General features: G+C 42.5%; 1 protein-coding gene across 3 annotated transcripts in view; it reads right to left on the bottom strand.

Moving 5' to 3' along the window:
• The window catches only part of CDH8 (cadherin 8), a 367,969-nt gene extending 351,710 nt beyond the window's left edge, over window positions 1-16,259 (bottom strand). For 2 of the 3 annotated variants that reach the window (XM_007198048.2, XM_057535059.1), the window contains exons 1-2: window positions 15,874-16,259; window positions 1,215-1,665 (exon numbers count right to left, since the gene is read on the bottom strand). In XM_007198048.2, coding sequence (XP_007198110.1) covers window positions 1,215-1,466 — 252 coding nt within the window. In that variant the 5' untranslated portion in view covers window positions 1,467-1,665; window positions 15,874-16,259. The remainder of the gene's footprint in view (window positions 1-1,214; window positions 1,666-15,873) is intronic. The other variant, XM_057535058.1, reaches the window with a different exon arrangement.
• Window positions 16,260-16,650: the final 391 nt, after the last annotated feature.

Here is a 16,650-nt window from a genome sequence, read left to right as displayed (position 1 = left end):
TGATATACCCCCATATGCCTAAAAAGGTATTTGGCTCAATAAATATTCTTTGAATGATTCATGACACCACCTCATCCAGATTTCCCTTGTCCAAGTAGAACTACATGAAATGAAAAAGCATAATCCTTGGGGAGGCTCAATCTGCGTTGCAGGACAATGAGGTAGAAGCAGGAATGGAATCAGAAGTTCCTAGCGAGACACAAAGTGTTAACTCAAGTCTTGAAGATCAATATTTAATTCTTTTTTTAAATCACTGCATTTGGGAAATGCATAATATTGGCATGATTCATTTCTGAATCCGACTTATCAGGAAAATCAGTCCTTGGCAGGCTCGTAATTGGAATTCTACCTATGATGATGGTGAGTGTTAAAATTAACAGAAGCTTATGAGCGATTCTGAGGAATAAACATGTATAGTCTTCAATAACCCACAGTGAAGCTCTGAAAAGCAGGCAGCCCTTATCCACCCAAGGAACATTTGTCTAACCTGCCAACAGCAACAAAACAAATGTAAATCCAGTCTAACACATATATGCACGTGCACGCACGCGCACCACTAAGCTAAAATTTTGATTCTATACATTTGATTCCATCTGACAATGAATGCAACAGTTTCCTATTGCAAAATTTACTGAGTTACAGTAAGTACAAAGCACTGCTAAGCACCTACTCCGAGAATTTCCCTTTCCCCATCCTAGGTTAATAACTGAACCAACCAACAAACAACAAAAAGAAACATAAAAAGGAGAAAAATCTACCTGCAATTGGAGATACATGGCCTCAAACTAAAATGGAACAAAATAACATCTTAGGAATCCAGGTGGTAGAAATTCAAACTGAGCAAAAATGCATAACTCTTCCAAGCGCTATAAGTTACAGGAAAGGTTTGGCATGCAGATTTCTTGTGTGAAATGAGAACGAAAAAGCTTATCTGTGTATGCATTACACAAGTGTTATTAAAGCTATGATATAATAGATGGGGAGGGTGGGAGAGATGGGGAGGAAGAGCTTTCCAGAGAAGAGCAGTTAGTTTACATTTATATCTGTTACCATGGGATTATTCATATTCCTAAAGAAACCAAGAGGTAAACTAACTAACCATCTGGCCTAAAGTACTTACAGCTAAGTGTGGCAACAACTGTGACAAGCCTAATGTTAAAGGTCTAGGGATCAGGAACAGATCCCGAAATTGGGACCTTAAAAATGAAGCTTACCCGGCCAACAAGGATCGGTTCAGGTCCAGAAAACTCTTCCAGGACGAACATTTGATTCCAAACCCAGCCTCTCTTGGAACGGTTCAAAATCCGCTGTTCTTCATTCAGCCTGTTTAGTTCCAAAGGGGATCCACTCATTAAAACTGGAGACTGATTCATCGGAGCCGTGTAAATGCAAGGGGGAAGAGTAATCCATAATATTATTAATGGAGTCCAGAGATCCAACAGCATTTCCGCTAGCCGTTCTGGCATGGTCCCCCCAGTTAAGCAAATCACCACGAAAATGAGACAATTATTTTGTTTGCCTCTGGTCTGCAGCCATCCAATTCATCATGCAGTGCCGAGCATTTACTCACAGCTCTGCCACGTGTTTACAGCACAGGAAACAGACATCATCTAAGCAGCTTTTCTAAGACCACGATCCACTGGCTTCCCTTCTCAATGAAATCTCCTGCAAAAACAAGGAGGAAGAAAGATAAAGGTCCACTGCAACAGGTTTTAAAACAAAATCACTGGTTTTCAAAAGCATGTACATGAACAAGAGTAGGCATTTCCCAAACCCTTGAGTCAAGAAAGTGGACTGAAGAATTAGAACAAATAAGCTAACAGTTCTTTTTATATTGTGAGCTTTATGTAAATTTTCGTATTAATTTTTGTATCTATGTTACTTATCAAAAACTGCTTCAAGTTCTCTTTTCCCTCCTTGCTTCTCTCCTTCCTCCCTCCCTTTCTTCCTTCCTTTCTTCTTTCTTGCCTCGCTTCCTTTTCTCTCTCCATTACTCCCACTCTCTCTTTTCTTATAGTCGTTTTGGTTGTAATGCAAGTTTGGGTGTTGCTAATACTTTCCTGTATTCTTGTAGAGATTACAAGCCTCCTTCCTCCTTCCTTCCTTTCCCCTTCCTTCATTTCTTCCTCTCTTTCTTCCTTCCTCCCTCCCTCTCTCCCTTCCTTCTTTCCTTCCTTCCTTCCTTCTCTTCCCCTGCCCCCTCCTCTCCACCCCCCCAGTTTAAAAATAAGTTCTAGTTCACTTTAGGCTGAACTATGTGAATAAACTAGACTTTAATGGGTAAATTTTTTTTAAAAATTACAAATGAGAACAGGAAGGGAAATAACCCCAATTTTCACAGTTGTAGCTGCTGCAACCCATCAGAAGGGATTGCCCAGTTCAGGGTGCAGAATGCAACTCTCTGCCAGGATGCTAATAAAGAGTGAATAAAATTAGAATGCTCCCGGAGAGAAATTCTGTAATGTCCAGCATGTATGTTATAATCAGGACAGTGTCAAGGCTCTCATTCCAACTGTACAGTTGAACAGGAGATTTAAATTATGAAAAGCTCCTTTGGGAATGAAATATGGTAAAAATACAATTTTCAATTGAAGAGACTCAGAAAGGGATGGACAAAAAAAAAAAAATCCCCATTATCTGAGGTGTCAAATACATTTTTTTGCTTACCTTCAGCATGGCAAAACGTGTTTCTTCCCTCTCAAAAAAATTATTTTTAAAGAAATAATGTTCACTGCATATCCCAGAGAGAAGCCTTGCTGAATTAGATTAAATGGGAAAATAATTCCTCAGGACACTACGGGGAACAGTTTGGCTCAGGGAATTCATAATGGGGTAGGGAACCTTTCCCCCTCTAGGTCCCTGGTTCCATTCTGGCTCAGAATGGGAAAGCAAGAACGTCATTACTTTGGCTGGGCTAGTGAGTGGTCTTAGTGAAGCTAGCTGAAAAGGGCAGACCCAGATTCTGCTGTAAAGACAGGAAGGATCTGATCTAACAAGATGGTCAGTGGAGTCGCCCTGCTTGTCACTCTTTGCCTGGGCTCAGCTCAATCACTGGGACTCTCTCTGCACCTCAAAAGAGGCCCCACCCTGATAAGTGCATAGGGGAGTCACTGCAAGCAGCAGTTGTTCTGGAAACTAAAGGGAAGAAAAGCTTTCCATAGGGAACCAACTCAGAGCAAACAGAGTCCAGAACAACGTCCCAACTTTCCTTAGAATTGCAGTACACGCAGGGAAATAAAAAGCAGATTTCACAGTAAGCCCTTCCCTTATCCCAGTGTGAGGGCAGAACTTTGCAGGCTTCAAATTGTAAACAAACGTCGAAAGGTCTTGATAAGAAATCGTGAAATATTAATATCGTTCTGAATTGCCAATCCACTTAAACAAGGTTAATAGTTAAATACTTAAACAGCATGTATAGCACAACCATCACATGCCATGCTCTCCTAGACATGGAGCAGGGACGGTGATACAGGACTGGCACGTTATTTGGCAGACTCTCTGTTTTACAGGCAGAAAAGCCTGGGCTTGAATCCCAGCTCACCCCACATGCTGTCTCTGTAATAATGCACGAACTACTTAAGTTCTCTGAGAATTTGCATTTCTTTTCTGCAAAATGGCAATAATAATAATTCCTACTTTCCAGGCAGTAGGGTGATTCACAAACAAGACTCATGTGAAGCAGCCAGAACATGGGAAGCACTCAGTAAGCTGCGGTGCTTGTGGTTTTCCTGAGCCAGACTGGGAGGATGGTCCTGACACCAACCCTTTGGTTAAAAAAGTCAAATGAAGGAGCAAAGAGTTAAGCTGTGTGACCTCCTCGGGAAGGGTAGTCAAGGTACGAGAGTCACACAAAGTTAGTCAAAAACCTTCCTGAAGGTGGGATGTGGGAGGATGAGGGTGATGCTGGTGAGAGAAGGGCTGGACCATACTGGAGAGAAGGTGATAGTCATTCTATTCATAGAGGCTCTGCCTAAACACTTCTCAGGGAAAAGAGACTTATTCTCTCCAAACATACCCTGCTCCATGCTGGGCCATATCTGAATGTTCAGAAGCCATGTAGACCATCGTCGAATGGCCTGAGTGCTACAGAGACAGAACCGTGAGATGGTTGTGAGAGTTTTCTCTAACACCAGCCAGAGTGGGCATTGAATTCCAGTCAGAGAACTACCTTTACCAGTTGCATAATTGGGGGCCAATTAACAACAACAATTAGAATTGTATCTACCTAGCTGGTTTATTTTGAAGATTAAAAAAGATAATCTTGGTAAAGTAATTAAGAAAAGCTAGAATGGACAGTTATTTTTAAATTGTGCCAAATACTCTGCAAGTATTCTCTGGCATCTGCTCTGTTGTTAATGATTCTGGGATAAAGAAATTTAATCCCAATTTAAACTCCTAACAGACACTTCCTTGATGGAAGCCACCACGTGGATGGAATGCCACCGAACCACTCAGGATGGAATGTGACACAATTGCTGCCCTACCTGAACTCGCCAGAATCAGGTAAAAAGTAATGATAGACCCTGAAACAATTTGATACAATAGCATAGCTTCACTAGTTAGAATGAAGGTATTAATAAAGGAACATATGCATAGCCCCCAACAGTATCCATTAACACAGTATCTTACAGTTAGATAAAGCTTACTATGCCTTGTACTGTTTTGCTCAAAACTGAGGTGCAGAATAATTAAATGACTTGCCCAAAGAACACCTCCAGTAAAGAGCAAACCACTGTTTGAATCTAGGTAATCTAACTTCAAAATTCTTTCTTACCACAATCCCTTCTCTTATTACATAAATATTTGATAAGCATATACTGTGGGTCAGGCACTAAGGCTAGGAACACAAGCAGATCAGAGTTCTTATGTTCAGGAAGCTAAGAGTCTAATGGGTAAAGACTAAGAAATGGATACTTAAGAATATTTTATTTAGTCTGAGAAGGGTTAGGGTAGTACAGAGAGACAGGTATGCCACTCATCTTCACTGCCTTAAAGAAGGCTTCCTGCAGGAAGTGTCATCTAAATGTTGAGAAGGAACTACCCAATGGCAGGGGGAGCAGCAGGTGTAAAAGGACATTTAAGTCAATCTATGGACAGGAAGGAAACCACCACTAATCCAGGATTTGTGAATGAATCAGTAACTAGGGTAGTTGTAAATCATTTCTTGTCACATCATCCAATCCATGGCCATGGTATCTTCTCCCTACCCACCAAATCATCCTAATCATGGTCTCCAGAGTACAAGTCAAATCAGTGCCCTCTTCTCTGCCAGTTCTTTGTGAAGAGAAGAGCATGTTTGATTTCCAAAGCTTTGAGGAATAAAAATAAGTGCCATCCCATGGAGAGGGTATGGGAGATAGCAAACTGAAGCACAATGAGATTGGTATTTTAAATAATATTTAATTTTCACTTAACTGAATACTGTCAGAGCCTGAGGTCATCTCTCTGTTAAAAAGGAAGACCAGCAACAGTTAGAGGCAAGGGTGTGCAGTTAAATATTTAGCATGTGGCTCTCTAAAAGAAAAAAGAATCCCTGATTTTTGATTTCCATGATAGAAATACTTCCACCGTGACCAATTTCAAGTTTTCAACGTGACCACTAACCAGGTATGGCAGTTTGAGAAAATTTAACAATTTTGGTTAAGCTCTGGTTAAGCCAAGAGTCACCTCCAGAACACCCCTAGGTGGGTGCTTCTCAAACTTTAACGTGTATACAAATCCTGGAAATCTTTCTGAAATGCAGATTCTGATTCAGTAAATCTAGGGTGGGGCTTGCAACTCTGCATTTCTAATAATCTCATTTGTGATGCAGATGTTACTGATTAGAGGACCATGGTTTGAGAAGCTTGGAGTTCCAGAGAATAAAACCACCTCCTAACTCTGACCTTCTTCTTATGAAGACTTGAAAGATTCAAAGGTGTGGTGAGAAAGTCACTTCCTCCTTAGTGTCATTTAATGCCATGCCCATGAACTACTTACTAGCATGGTACACACATATATCAGACTTCGGGAAACCCAGCACTGGAATGTATGAATACACGGGATTTTGCATGATGCCATAACTTACATACTTAACCCACTGCATATGGGACACTGGGAAAACTGCTCCAATAAGTGGAGTGTTCCCATGCATGCTATCGGGGGTGTAGAGACTTGGCCTTCACTTCAGCGAAGTCTATTACTCAGAGAGAAATGGGATTCTACTGTGACAATTAGAACTGTACTATTTACATGCAGGCACCTCTGCCACGGGCAGAGGTAATTTATCCTCTTTGATGAGGACAGAATAGCTTTATAGGAATTCTTGAGATGCAACCGAATGTTATGTTACTGTTATCAGAATTAATAAACATTGTAAGAGTAGCTGTATACACAAACTGCTTAACTCTATGCAAGGAAGAAGAAATTGAGCGACGTTTGTAAAAATCAATTTATTTTTAGATTTTCTAACCACAGTATGTACGTCTGGCCAAGCAATCCACTTGATTATAATGCTGCTGCATTGATTTACACCCTGGGAAATGAGATGAAGAGATTTTACAGTCTCTCTGGAATTCTTACAAATAAGTAACTCTTTAGAATTCCCCCAGAAGATGTCTTGTCTTACGTAAGATACTTACAATCCAACTTTTCATTCACACTTACGTTTTAGAGATAGTTTTAATTACAGCCTGGTCTGACCCCACTGACCCCAACTTTTTTTTAAGGTGAACTCAGTCAATTTTCAGATATGTTAAGTCATTATGCAAAAATTTATTACACCATCGATTTGGTAAACAACATGGATTGAAGTTCCCAATGATGAGCCACACTCTGAAGCCTAAAATAAAAATGGGCTTTTACCAACACTTTAGAATTCAATCCTGCAGATTATTTTGGTTGACAGGAAATTACGCTTTTATTATCCACTGGGCTTAGTAGCCACAATATTTCATGGAAGCAAAAATGACACAAAAGACCAGAGAGTTTCTATTAAAAATGTTTCTGACCTTGAATTTACAGCCATTAGCAGGCTGCTTTAAAACAGGTAAATGCACACTGAATTCAAAGTGGTGTTTCAGCAACACGGGGTGTGTGGTTCAGCCTGTGGCCCAGTGCAATTCACGCCAAGCCCTGGACTAGAGAGGAACAATACTTGCATGTGTCCAAATATAAATAATGCAAGAGAATCACCTTTCCTAAAGCCTTCAGAATTCCCTGACCAAATTCCCTTGGCAGGATAGAATTTGATTTTTTTTTCTTATTTACACACACACACACACACACACACACACACATACATTTATCTTTCCCTCAACCACAGCACATCTGGACGTCTTTCTTTGGCATCAGATCATACACTTATCCAGCTGTCTCTCTATCCAAAAGCATATCATTTGCTTGTTTTGCCACTCACAATAATACCTGCCAAATCCTGTCTTTGCTGTTATTGACAAGCTATTGTTTTTCTACTGGAAGCTTTAGTTTTCCTCTAGTTGTATAATTACTGGTTACCATGGCAAAAATAGATAGATAGATAGATAGATAGATAAATAGCTAGGTACATGCCCTCTCCTCATCCTTCCCCAAGATGGAGTCAGAACTTTGTCTTTCACATAGAAGCTTTCCTGCTATAGACATTTCAGAATGGGGTAACAAAGACAGGAAGGTCAAGTTCCCTTTTCTAGTGTTTATAGACTCAGAACTTTATTTAATAAACTTTCTTACAATTATAAGGTTAGTTAAGATACTGATACTGAATCTATCCTGTTGGATCTTCTTCAGGCAGAACTGTCTTGAAATCACCTCACAAAGATGAATCTAAGTTCCACACTTCCCTTGCCGATTAGACATAGTAGTGCCAGGAAGTCGTTTCTCAAGCGTAATCTAAATCCTTCCTTCTCCACTTAAAAGCCACATCCTTTGCTGCCTTTAAATCACCTGCTCAAAATTTAATAGTCAAAGACCTAATGAGTGAAAACAATCTGTGCTGGCCCTTCGCTGGAAGAGGTCATGGAGAAGCTGTGACCACTGGTTCACCCATGCGCTGGACCCAGGCAATCAAAGGCTCCTTAGCCCTCCCAGTCCTTGGAATGCACGTCCCGCCCACTGTTCCTGCCCTAGGAGCCACTTCAAAGATGTAGCCTTGAGAGAGTCATGCGTTACTGAGACCATCTGGACGGTATATGTGACTGAACCCCGTGAATGCCTCTATATGAATAAACTTTAAGACTCTGGCGGGCAGGTGCAGAGATCTTGTGGTTGCCCAAGACAAGCCTCATGTGTAAGTTCTCTTGCTTATTGACACTGCCACCTACCAATCTGGAGTGGCCTGCCTCTTTCTTCAGTCTTTCCTGGTCCTGCAAGTACAGCTTTGAATTTCACCGCCTGAAATTCCAAGATTTCAAACCAATGCCCCTTTAAATCAGAGTAACCACTAGGAATCAATCTTAGTCTTGAGAATCCTGTAATACAGCTGAACTGTGGGGACACAGCGATTGACAACATTGACTCTGGAGTCAGACAGAAGTCCTCTGAATCGCAGTCCTATTGTTCCTAAGATAAGTGACTCGGGTGCATTTATCTCAATTGTGGCAGATGAGGAAACTGAATTGAAGGATGGTGAAAAAAATTAAATGAGAGAAGCCTTGTAAAACTCTTTGTCAATGTAGCTATGATAGTTACAATTTATTGAATTGTTTCACCTGCTTAACAGAGAATCTTGACTGATTTTTTAAAAACTATTTTATGTCAATTTCTTGCTGGATTACATCGATGGGGAAAATTCCAGTGATCTATGTAAACAGGTAATAAATAAAATAACTTTTCCCAATTCTTGTCTGTTTTTTTTTAAAAAAAGGCATGAACCAAGTGGGATATAAATAAAACGGCATTTTACAAATAGCTTTCCCTACCGACAGCTAACATAGGCTTAATGACTTCAAATAGTTTTATGAGGCCTCTAAAGGGCAGTATTTTTTAAAATTTTATTGAAGTATAGTTGACTTATAATGTTGTGTTAATTTCTGCTGTACAGCAAAGTGATTCAGTTATACCTATATACATTCTTTTTCATATTCTTTTCCTTTATGATTTATCACAGGATACTCAATATAGTTCCGATGCTATATAGTAGGACAAAAGGATGGTATTTTTAACCTACACCCACCCCGGGGTCAACCATGTCTCTCTTTTCCACAGGAGACATGGCATTGTCCATCACCATTTCTCCTGAAAGGGCAAAATGCAAGCATTACACATCTACACCGGAACTACTCACTTTCAATCAAATTGTAATCACTCATTGAAAAAGCCTTTTCTTCTACAAGAAAAATTCCATTTCATGTCATAATCATCTAGTGAATTCTCATGAGAATGGTCTATGTGGGAAGTCCCTACTAATTCAAAGATGAGGACAAAGTGATATCTAAACATTTCTCAGACAGGAGTTCAGAGAAGATAACCCTAATTAGAGGTTGGGTTCAGGTAGTATCTTCTTCCAAAGATATTTAACAAAATTTTTGTATGTATTTCAAGAAATTTTAGCACTACTGATGATGGTTAAAAATTAGAAGCACTTCTTTCTTGCTTAAGAAATGTGGAAATGGTTAAAATCAGATATATCACATAACCAGGGCTACAGAGTCTGTAATACTGAAACTGAAATGCAGCCAAGTATCCCAGACTAATAAGTCACGATTCTGCCAATTAGATTATACTCTGTAGTAACCACCCTTACAAGTGCACCTTACTGTCATTCTTTCATGTTTCAAAGACTTTATAGCTTAAAAACCACCCACTGGCACTGTTACCATGAACTCCATATGGACACAGATGATGGATGGGTAGACAGACAGCAAGCAATCATTTGACAAAAATAATATTGAGATATCACACCGAATGTATAGTTCCTGAAAATCAAATTGCTTATACAGATACTAAAATAAGTATACTATCTTCAGCTACTATATTTTAGTGAAATTCAAAGACACGTATATTTTACTACTCTAATCAAAATAGGTATGAATTAATTTTTTTCATATTTCTGAGCATCCCCATTTTAAAGATGGGAATACTTGGACACAGAAACGTTAAATTCTGTTTGTTAAGCTGAAACAGCAGTGGACTAATAAAGAATGAAATGTGTCCTTGTAATTTTTACATTAAATTTTGGAGATGAAGTTGCATAGATAAGAAAGAAAAACATCCCTTATGATATTTATATCATTCCCCCATCTACTTATTTTATGTTACTTGTGTCACATCAGGAATCAACTAATTATATTTTATGCATGAATTCATCTAGAAAGAAACAATGCATGGAAAATATGGTGCTTACTGCTAATAGAATATGAATATAGCATAACATTTTCACTTAATGATATACATAGAAAGAATTAAGAAGATTCCATTTAATATTCCTTTGGAACACATTCCATTTGCTTAAAATATCAGTAAATGCATCCCCGAGCACCTTATCATGGAGCCTATTTTTTTTTCCTGTGTGTATTTGTGAGGGCCAGGTATCCTGCTGATTAAAATCAATACAGAGGAGTCTTCTAACACACTCGGACTTGCAATTCACATGAGGTTGATATGAACTGTTCAAATACAATATATATTAAAGAGAGAAAGAAGAGAGAGAGGGAGGGAGCAAAAAAAGGAAAGAAGAAGTAAGCTCTTCCTCGGGTACTTTTTTATACATTCTCTGCAAGGGAAATGTACAGACACTTGAGTTATATATGCAACACTTCTATAATTAGAGCATTTTTCCCAATAAAATATAACTTTGCATCACATAGAGTTTAATAGCATTCTTGATGCAAGTTTAGTCTTGGAGGCATTCTCAATTTTACAAAGCTGAATTAGGTCATTTTTATATGTCCATATCATATGGAAAAGCTGTGTTTAAGAATAAACTTGGGACAATTTATGAAATTTCTGTAGAGAAAATTGAGGTAGATTGTCACAATATTGGACTTTAGATATAATTGCATCCCTCCTTCCCCTTTACTGAGAATACACTAGAAAAGGAAAAAAAAAGGCATAGTGTTTGCTAGTCATTAATGCATTAAATCAATGAGCACTAACTATGCTTTGCCCTCAACCAACCACCATTCTAGCATTTGCAGTAGTCTTTAGCAAGGAGGGTAGGGAAGGAAACTGCTTGAAGGCTCTAAACACAAGTGTTATTCTTTTATGATGCTGTCCAAAGAGATATAGAAAATCACAGCTATATATTTCTACCTACTAATAGAACTATACAGAAAAGCAAGACTTCTAAAAGCAAGAAGGAGGATGATATTTGTGATAGGGAATAGCACATGACATTTAAACTCAGGAAATAAAAGCTTAGTACATGATAGAAAAAGGAAACTGTGTTGGCCCCGGTGCTTTGCCATGAAGAGGTGATGGAGATTTCGTTCACAGCAACATGTGGGAGAAGCAGCTAAATGGCATCCCTTGAACTTATTTCTTTTCTGACCTTCTGAAGTTGCCAGGTTCAACTAATTTTCTCCTCCTGGTTACATCTGAAGCCAGGTTCCAGGGGCAAGAACCAACAGTTCAGCAGAGATATATTGCACACATCACATCATCAACAACTTTCTATGGCAATGAAATGAGAGCAGACTAATAGCTCTTTGGTTAATTAAGCCCCACGACATCAGCTGATGGCCTTGAACCATCAAAATATTATTCTATTTCACAAATATACATTTATGAGATTCTGGAAAAAATTTTCCCACACCACAAACAGATGTATTTGCTTTAAAAGACTAGTCAATATACAAATCCAAGAAGCCAGGAGGGCAAATCAAATAATCTAAAGCTGATGAAATGGCAAAGGGAATATGATACAAATCTCCTACATGAACCAATAAATGAGTTAGTTATCTAGGGACGTTTTCAGGTTTTCTAGAAGTAAGAGGTGTGTGTGCGTGTGTGTGTGCATGCATGTGTGTGTGTGTACAACACATAATATAGAGCAAAGGAATCAGCTTTGGTTTAATTCTACACTCTGTAGGTGGTGTACAATACACCAAAGTTAGAAGCCTTTTCCTAAACTAGAAAGCAAAGTTAGTCCATTTCAGCTGTGAATGCCAACAGTGCTGAAAACAAAGAGAAAAGTGCATTTTTTCCTGCTTCTCTGAATAACATTGTAAGAAATACAAAATTATCAACAGCACCATTGAGCAAAATATTTTCAAAAGAAAGTCTTGGGACCTTCTATTGCATCTATAATTTTTTTTTTTTTGCACGGGCCTCTCACTATCGCGGCCTCTCTTGTTGCGGAGCACAGGCTCCAGACGCGTAGGCTCAGTAATTGTGGCTCACGGGCCCAGTTACTCCGCGGCATGTGGGATCTTCCCAGACCAGGGCTCGAACCCGTGTCCCCTGCATTGGCAGGCAGATTCTCAACCACTGCGCCACCAGGGAAGCCTGATTGCATCTATAATTTAAAGGCTATTCTGATTATGTTTGTTCCTTGATTTGTCAAATACAAAACTTTGCTGATGGGGCAAGAAAGAATGGTTGGCAATACAAACTGAATGTCATTTTACCCATGAAAAGCTTTTGGTTGTGCGTGGAAAATTTGCTCAGATTGGAATGTTGATTAAGTCATAAGGTGTGCCACCTTGAGTAGAAAAATAACGAAGGTTATTATTTTTTTCTTTAAAGCATTAGTTTACTTCTAATGATAAGGTTACTTCTGAACAGTTGATGAAGTGTGATTCTCACTTTTCTGTATGTGCTTGTTCCATTTTCCTCACCAATAAACAGTGAAAGGAACCTGGAAAGGAAAGCCCTGAGGTACAATTTCTTGAGTAGAATCACTATACCCTCCTTCTTTGGAGTTTTCTGGCTTTGTTCCAACAATCAGGTGCTCCCTGCTAACCAGGAGCATCAGACTTTAAATCTATACAGAGTTTACAAGGAAATGTTGCACCATGAGTATATTTATGTAACAGTGTTTACAAAATGCCTTCTCAAGTGGTCTATTACATTCTGGGGAGCATGTTTTACAGGTTGTTTAGTTGTTTTTTTATTCATTTGTTTTTTACTTAGCGCATACTGCCATTGGCTACTTAAACTGTGTTCGGTGCTAAACTAAGGGGCTGCTTTAGAAAATACTGTCTTGACCAGAGTTCTGCATGATGCCCAAATAAAGTTAGTTTTCAGGTTAAAGACTTCCTTCCCTTTCGAGTTGATCTGTGTAGAGCAGGCAAATGGAGCCGCTATTCCAGTCAGGGCTGCTATAAAATTGTTCTTCAGCTACATTCATAAGAGCTCAAGAAATGTATCCTGGACACCAAAAATGCAGCCAAAATATATTAAGAGTCTTGGGTAGAGAGATCTACCCATTTGGGGTCTTGAGAGTTTTAAGAGATATAGATTATAAGGCAGAAAAATTGATTTTTAAATAGTAATAATAACTGGAAATATAAGATCTAGGTTGAAGGGGAGAATGATTAAAAAGTTTGCATGACATCATTGCAGCACAAATTTCAGTGTCTCTGAAATATCTGGCTTATTCGTGATGGTCACAGGATACCTTAACGCCCATTTGGGTGGCTGGGGACCAGAATGAGGAAGATGAACTGCTGCTGAACAGCCCTGAATGAAGCAATCCCCTGAGTTGCTGGGAAGGCTCTTCTCTGTTTTCAGAACAGATTTTCTCAACTCCAAGCCCTCTTCAGAGTCCAGGAAAAAAAATATATCAAAGGTAATTTAAAATCCTGCGACTGCTCCAGCATGAAATGACTATGTGACGGGGAGCTTCAAATCTGCTAAAGCAGAATTACAGAATATTATTATTAGTATTACTATTTAATAAGAGGGATAGCCCTAGAATTTCTTTCAGCCACAGAGCTCAGGGAAGTGGAAAAACATGTCAGGACATGATGATTATGGAGAACTCCCTTTGAGGGAGTAAAAAAAAAAATGTAACCCTCAGAGAACATCCCCTAAAGGTATCAGACCTGTCAGTAAAAGAATCTCTCTCTCTTTCTCTCTTACACACATACACACGCACACACTAGATAAAACCCCTGCAAAACTGGACACAGCTGATGAAAAGCAAAAGCCAGGCAGAAAATTCAGTTGTGTTTGCCATGAACGACAGGGCTCATTTTGCATGCAGTGAGGTACAGCGGCCAGGTTGAATGGATGGAAAATCCCACTCTCGAATCTTACATAAATATCTCTTTCCCACACACAGTTTTCCAGTTGAAAAGCTCCCATAATGAAGCCAGAGGTGACAGCCAAGGGAGGGTTGTTAACCATAGAGATGGCTGTCAGGATTGCTGTAAAGAGGGCAGGCGCTTTCTAAGGGCCCCAACCGTCCCCAATCCCTCCGATCTGCTTCGCTGTGGTACCGATTCGAGAGGGCAGTGCTCCTATGCCTTCTCCAGCGTCCCCGTTCCCATTCCCGGCACACAAATACTGTGAAGCCGGTGACAGAAAGGAGCCGGCTGATCTGATTAGCAGCTCTGGCGCGCTAAGGGATGGTCGGATCATGCCTCTTAAAGAGGAAACTCTTGTGGAATCTTCAGGAAAGGGTAGTAAAGTTGAAAAGACCGTTTCTCCCTTGCTTGAGTATAAGCTCTATCCTTTAATTGGAGCTGAAGTGAGCAGCTGCCAGCCTGATTTTCCATCACCGACTAATGTGCGTTTGCAACAATAAACAATTAATGTTGTTTGATATCTTACATTTAGCAACCCAAGCAAACAGCTGCCATTTCGCCTCGGTAAGGCAAACGGCTAGTCCTGGACGTGCAGCCGGCTCTATGCCTGCGCGGAAGGGTCCACGAAAACGAAACTTTGAGGTTTCTGCCAGATTGGATGGGGAAGGCTTTGGTCTTGGGGAGGGAAAAGACGCAGGATATTATGGATACCTGTTGGCATCATCGTTGGCGGAGGCAGGTTTTCACCGGCTCCCTGGCTTGACTGGAGCCTGAGAGAACGGGAGCAAGTCCCTTATGAACCTGTTACGCGCCGGCAGAACCCAGGCAAGAGCCCGCTTTGCCTCGGGTGCCGCGAGGGGCGCGGCCCGCCCCGCAAGGGTTCTCGGACGGGGAGGAGCGAGATGTCAGAAAGCACCCTCGGGGCTCTGCCGGCGCTGGGAGAGGGAGTCTGAGGGAGTCCCTGGCTCAGCTCAGGAGGCCTCTGTGAGCGCAGTGTCGCGGGCTCGGGGAGCACACTGCTTGGGGGTCCTGCCTGGATGCGGGGCAGCATCTCCGCGTCCGCAGAGCCGCGGGGCAGCTGGGGAGCCCGGCAAGTTTGCAGCGGGCACCGCGCTCCCGGGCTGGAGGAGCCACTTGTGGGAAAGCCTCGCTCTGGGGCTCTCGCAGCTGAGTCGTGGCCCGCACGACCGCGGGGGTCGCCCTCCCTCTCCTCGGGGGTGGGGCGGTGCAGCAAATCAGCCAGAGGGCACCCCCGATCCCCTTCCCCTCCTTTCTGCTCGGGCTCGCACCTGCCTCTCATCCGGCGGCGGGTGCTTCCCATTCACCGCACGGACCCCGCAGTGAAGGCGCCCGGCTGCAGCAGCGCCTGCCTGTGTCGCGAGGCGGCGAAATCTCCAGGCGACAGCGAGGGAGCCCGGCAGGAAAACTGGAGGGGCACAGCCCGCTTGCTACTACTCCACAGAATCTACTGTCAGAGCAGGTTGCAAAAAATCGTCTGGCAAAACCCTGAGGTGATCCCATCATCTGTTCATAGCGGGAAAGAAGACACAGCTCAGCTCCGCACCCGGGCGGCGAACCCGCATCCACCAACCGAGAGAAAGGAGGCGCGCAAGGTGTCGGAAGGGGCATGGGGATTCCTAAAAGAAAAGGTCCCTTCTGGGTCCTCGGGGCGTGGATTAAAACGAGGGGGCGTAGGGGGACCACTTACTCTTGCGGGGCTCCGCACCGGCGAATTTCAAGCCTCTTGGTTCACAAATGGCTGGAGGGGCTCGAGGTCGGCTCCCGAGGGCGGTGAACACCGAGCGGTCCCCGCGCGCTGGGCAGGCGCCTCCAGATCGCGTTCATGCCTCTCGGAGCTTCGGGACTTGGTGCGGAGACGCCGGGCGGGCGCGCCGGGCCCTGAGTGTCCGCAGGCCAAAGTGCGGCTTCGCTGGGTGGACGCTACTGTCCGTGCACAAACCGGCGACAGGGATGAGCTTCGAGGAAGCAGGGAGATTCCAAATAGATTCACGAATTCTGGGCTGACCGCTCCGGCGTGCGAGCCCGCCTGCCTGCCAAATGTAACTGTGAAGTGATGTGGAAAAGTGAGTCTGGTGCCTCCCCTGACGGATCTCATTGGGCAGAGCGAAGAGGCAGGTCTACCACTTGGAAATTCATGTAAGCGGGCCCCCTCCCCGCCCCCGCCCGGCATCCCGCCCCCTGCACCCCACCCCACCCCACCCCACCCCGGCGCTCCGGCGCGCTCGCTCCTTCGTTCTCCCCCGCTACCAAGTGGGCGCACAACTTTTCGCTCCTCGCTCTCGAGCACGCCCTGCGCGTCTCCGCCCCGGAGCCACTCCGGGAAGATGCGCCCTTCCGTGTCGTGCGAGCAGCCCGCGGAGGGCCAGGCTCCAGGATAAGGGCTGGCAGACGATAAAAGGATGCGGAGGAGGTACCCGCGAGCTTTCTCTCTGAGTCTTCCCTGAGCTCTGAGGCTAGCGAGATC

The sequence above is a fragment of the Balaenoptera acutorostrata genome, chromosome 19, assembly GCF_949987535.1.
Source record: "Balaenoptera acutorostrata chromosome 19, mBalAcu1.1, whole genome shotgun sequence".
Lineage (NCBI taxonomy): Eukaryota > Metazoa > Chordata > Mammalia > Artiodactyla > Balaenopteridae > Balaenoptera > Balaenoptera acutorostrata.
This window is presented reverse-complemented; position numbering and strand designations above follow the sequence as displayed.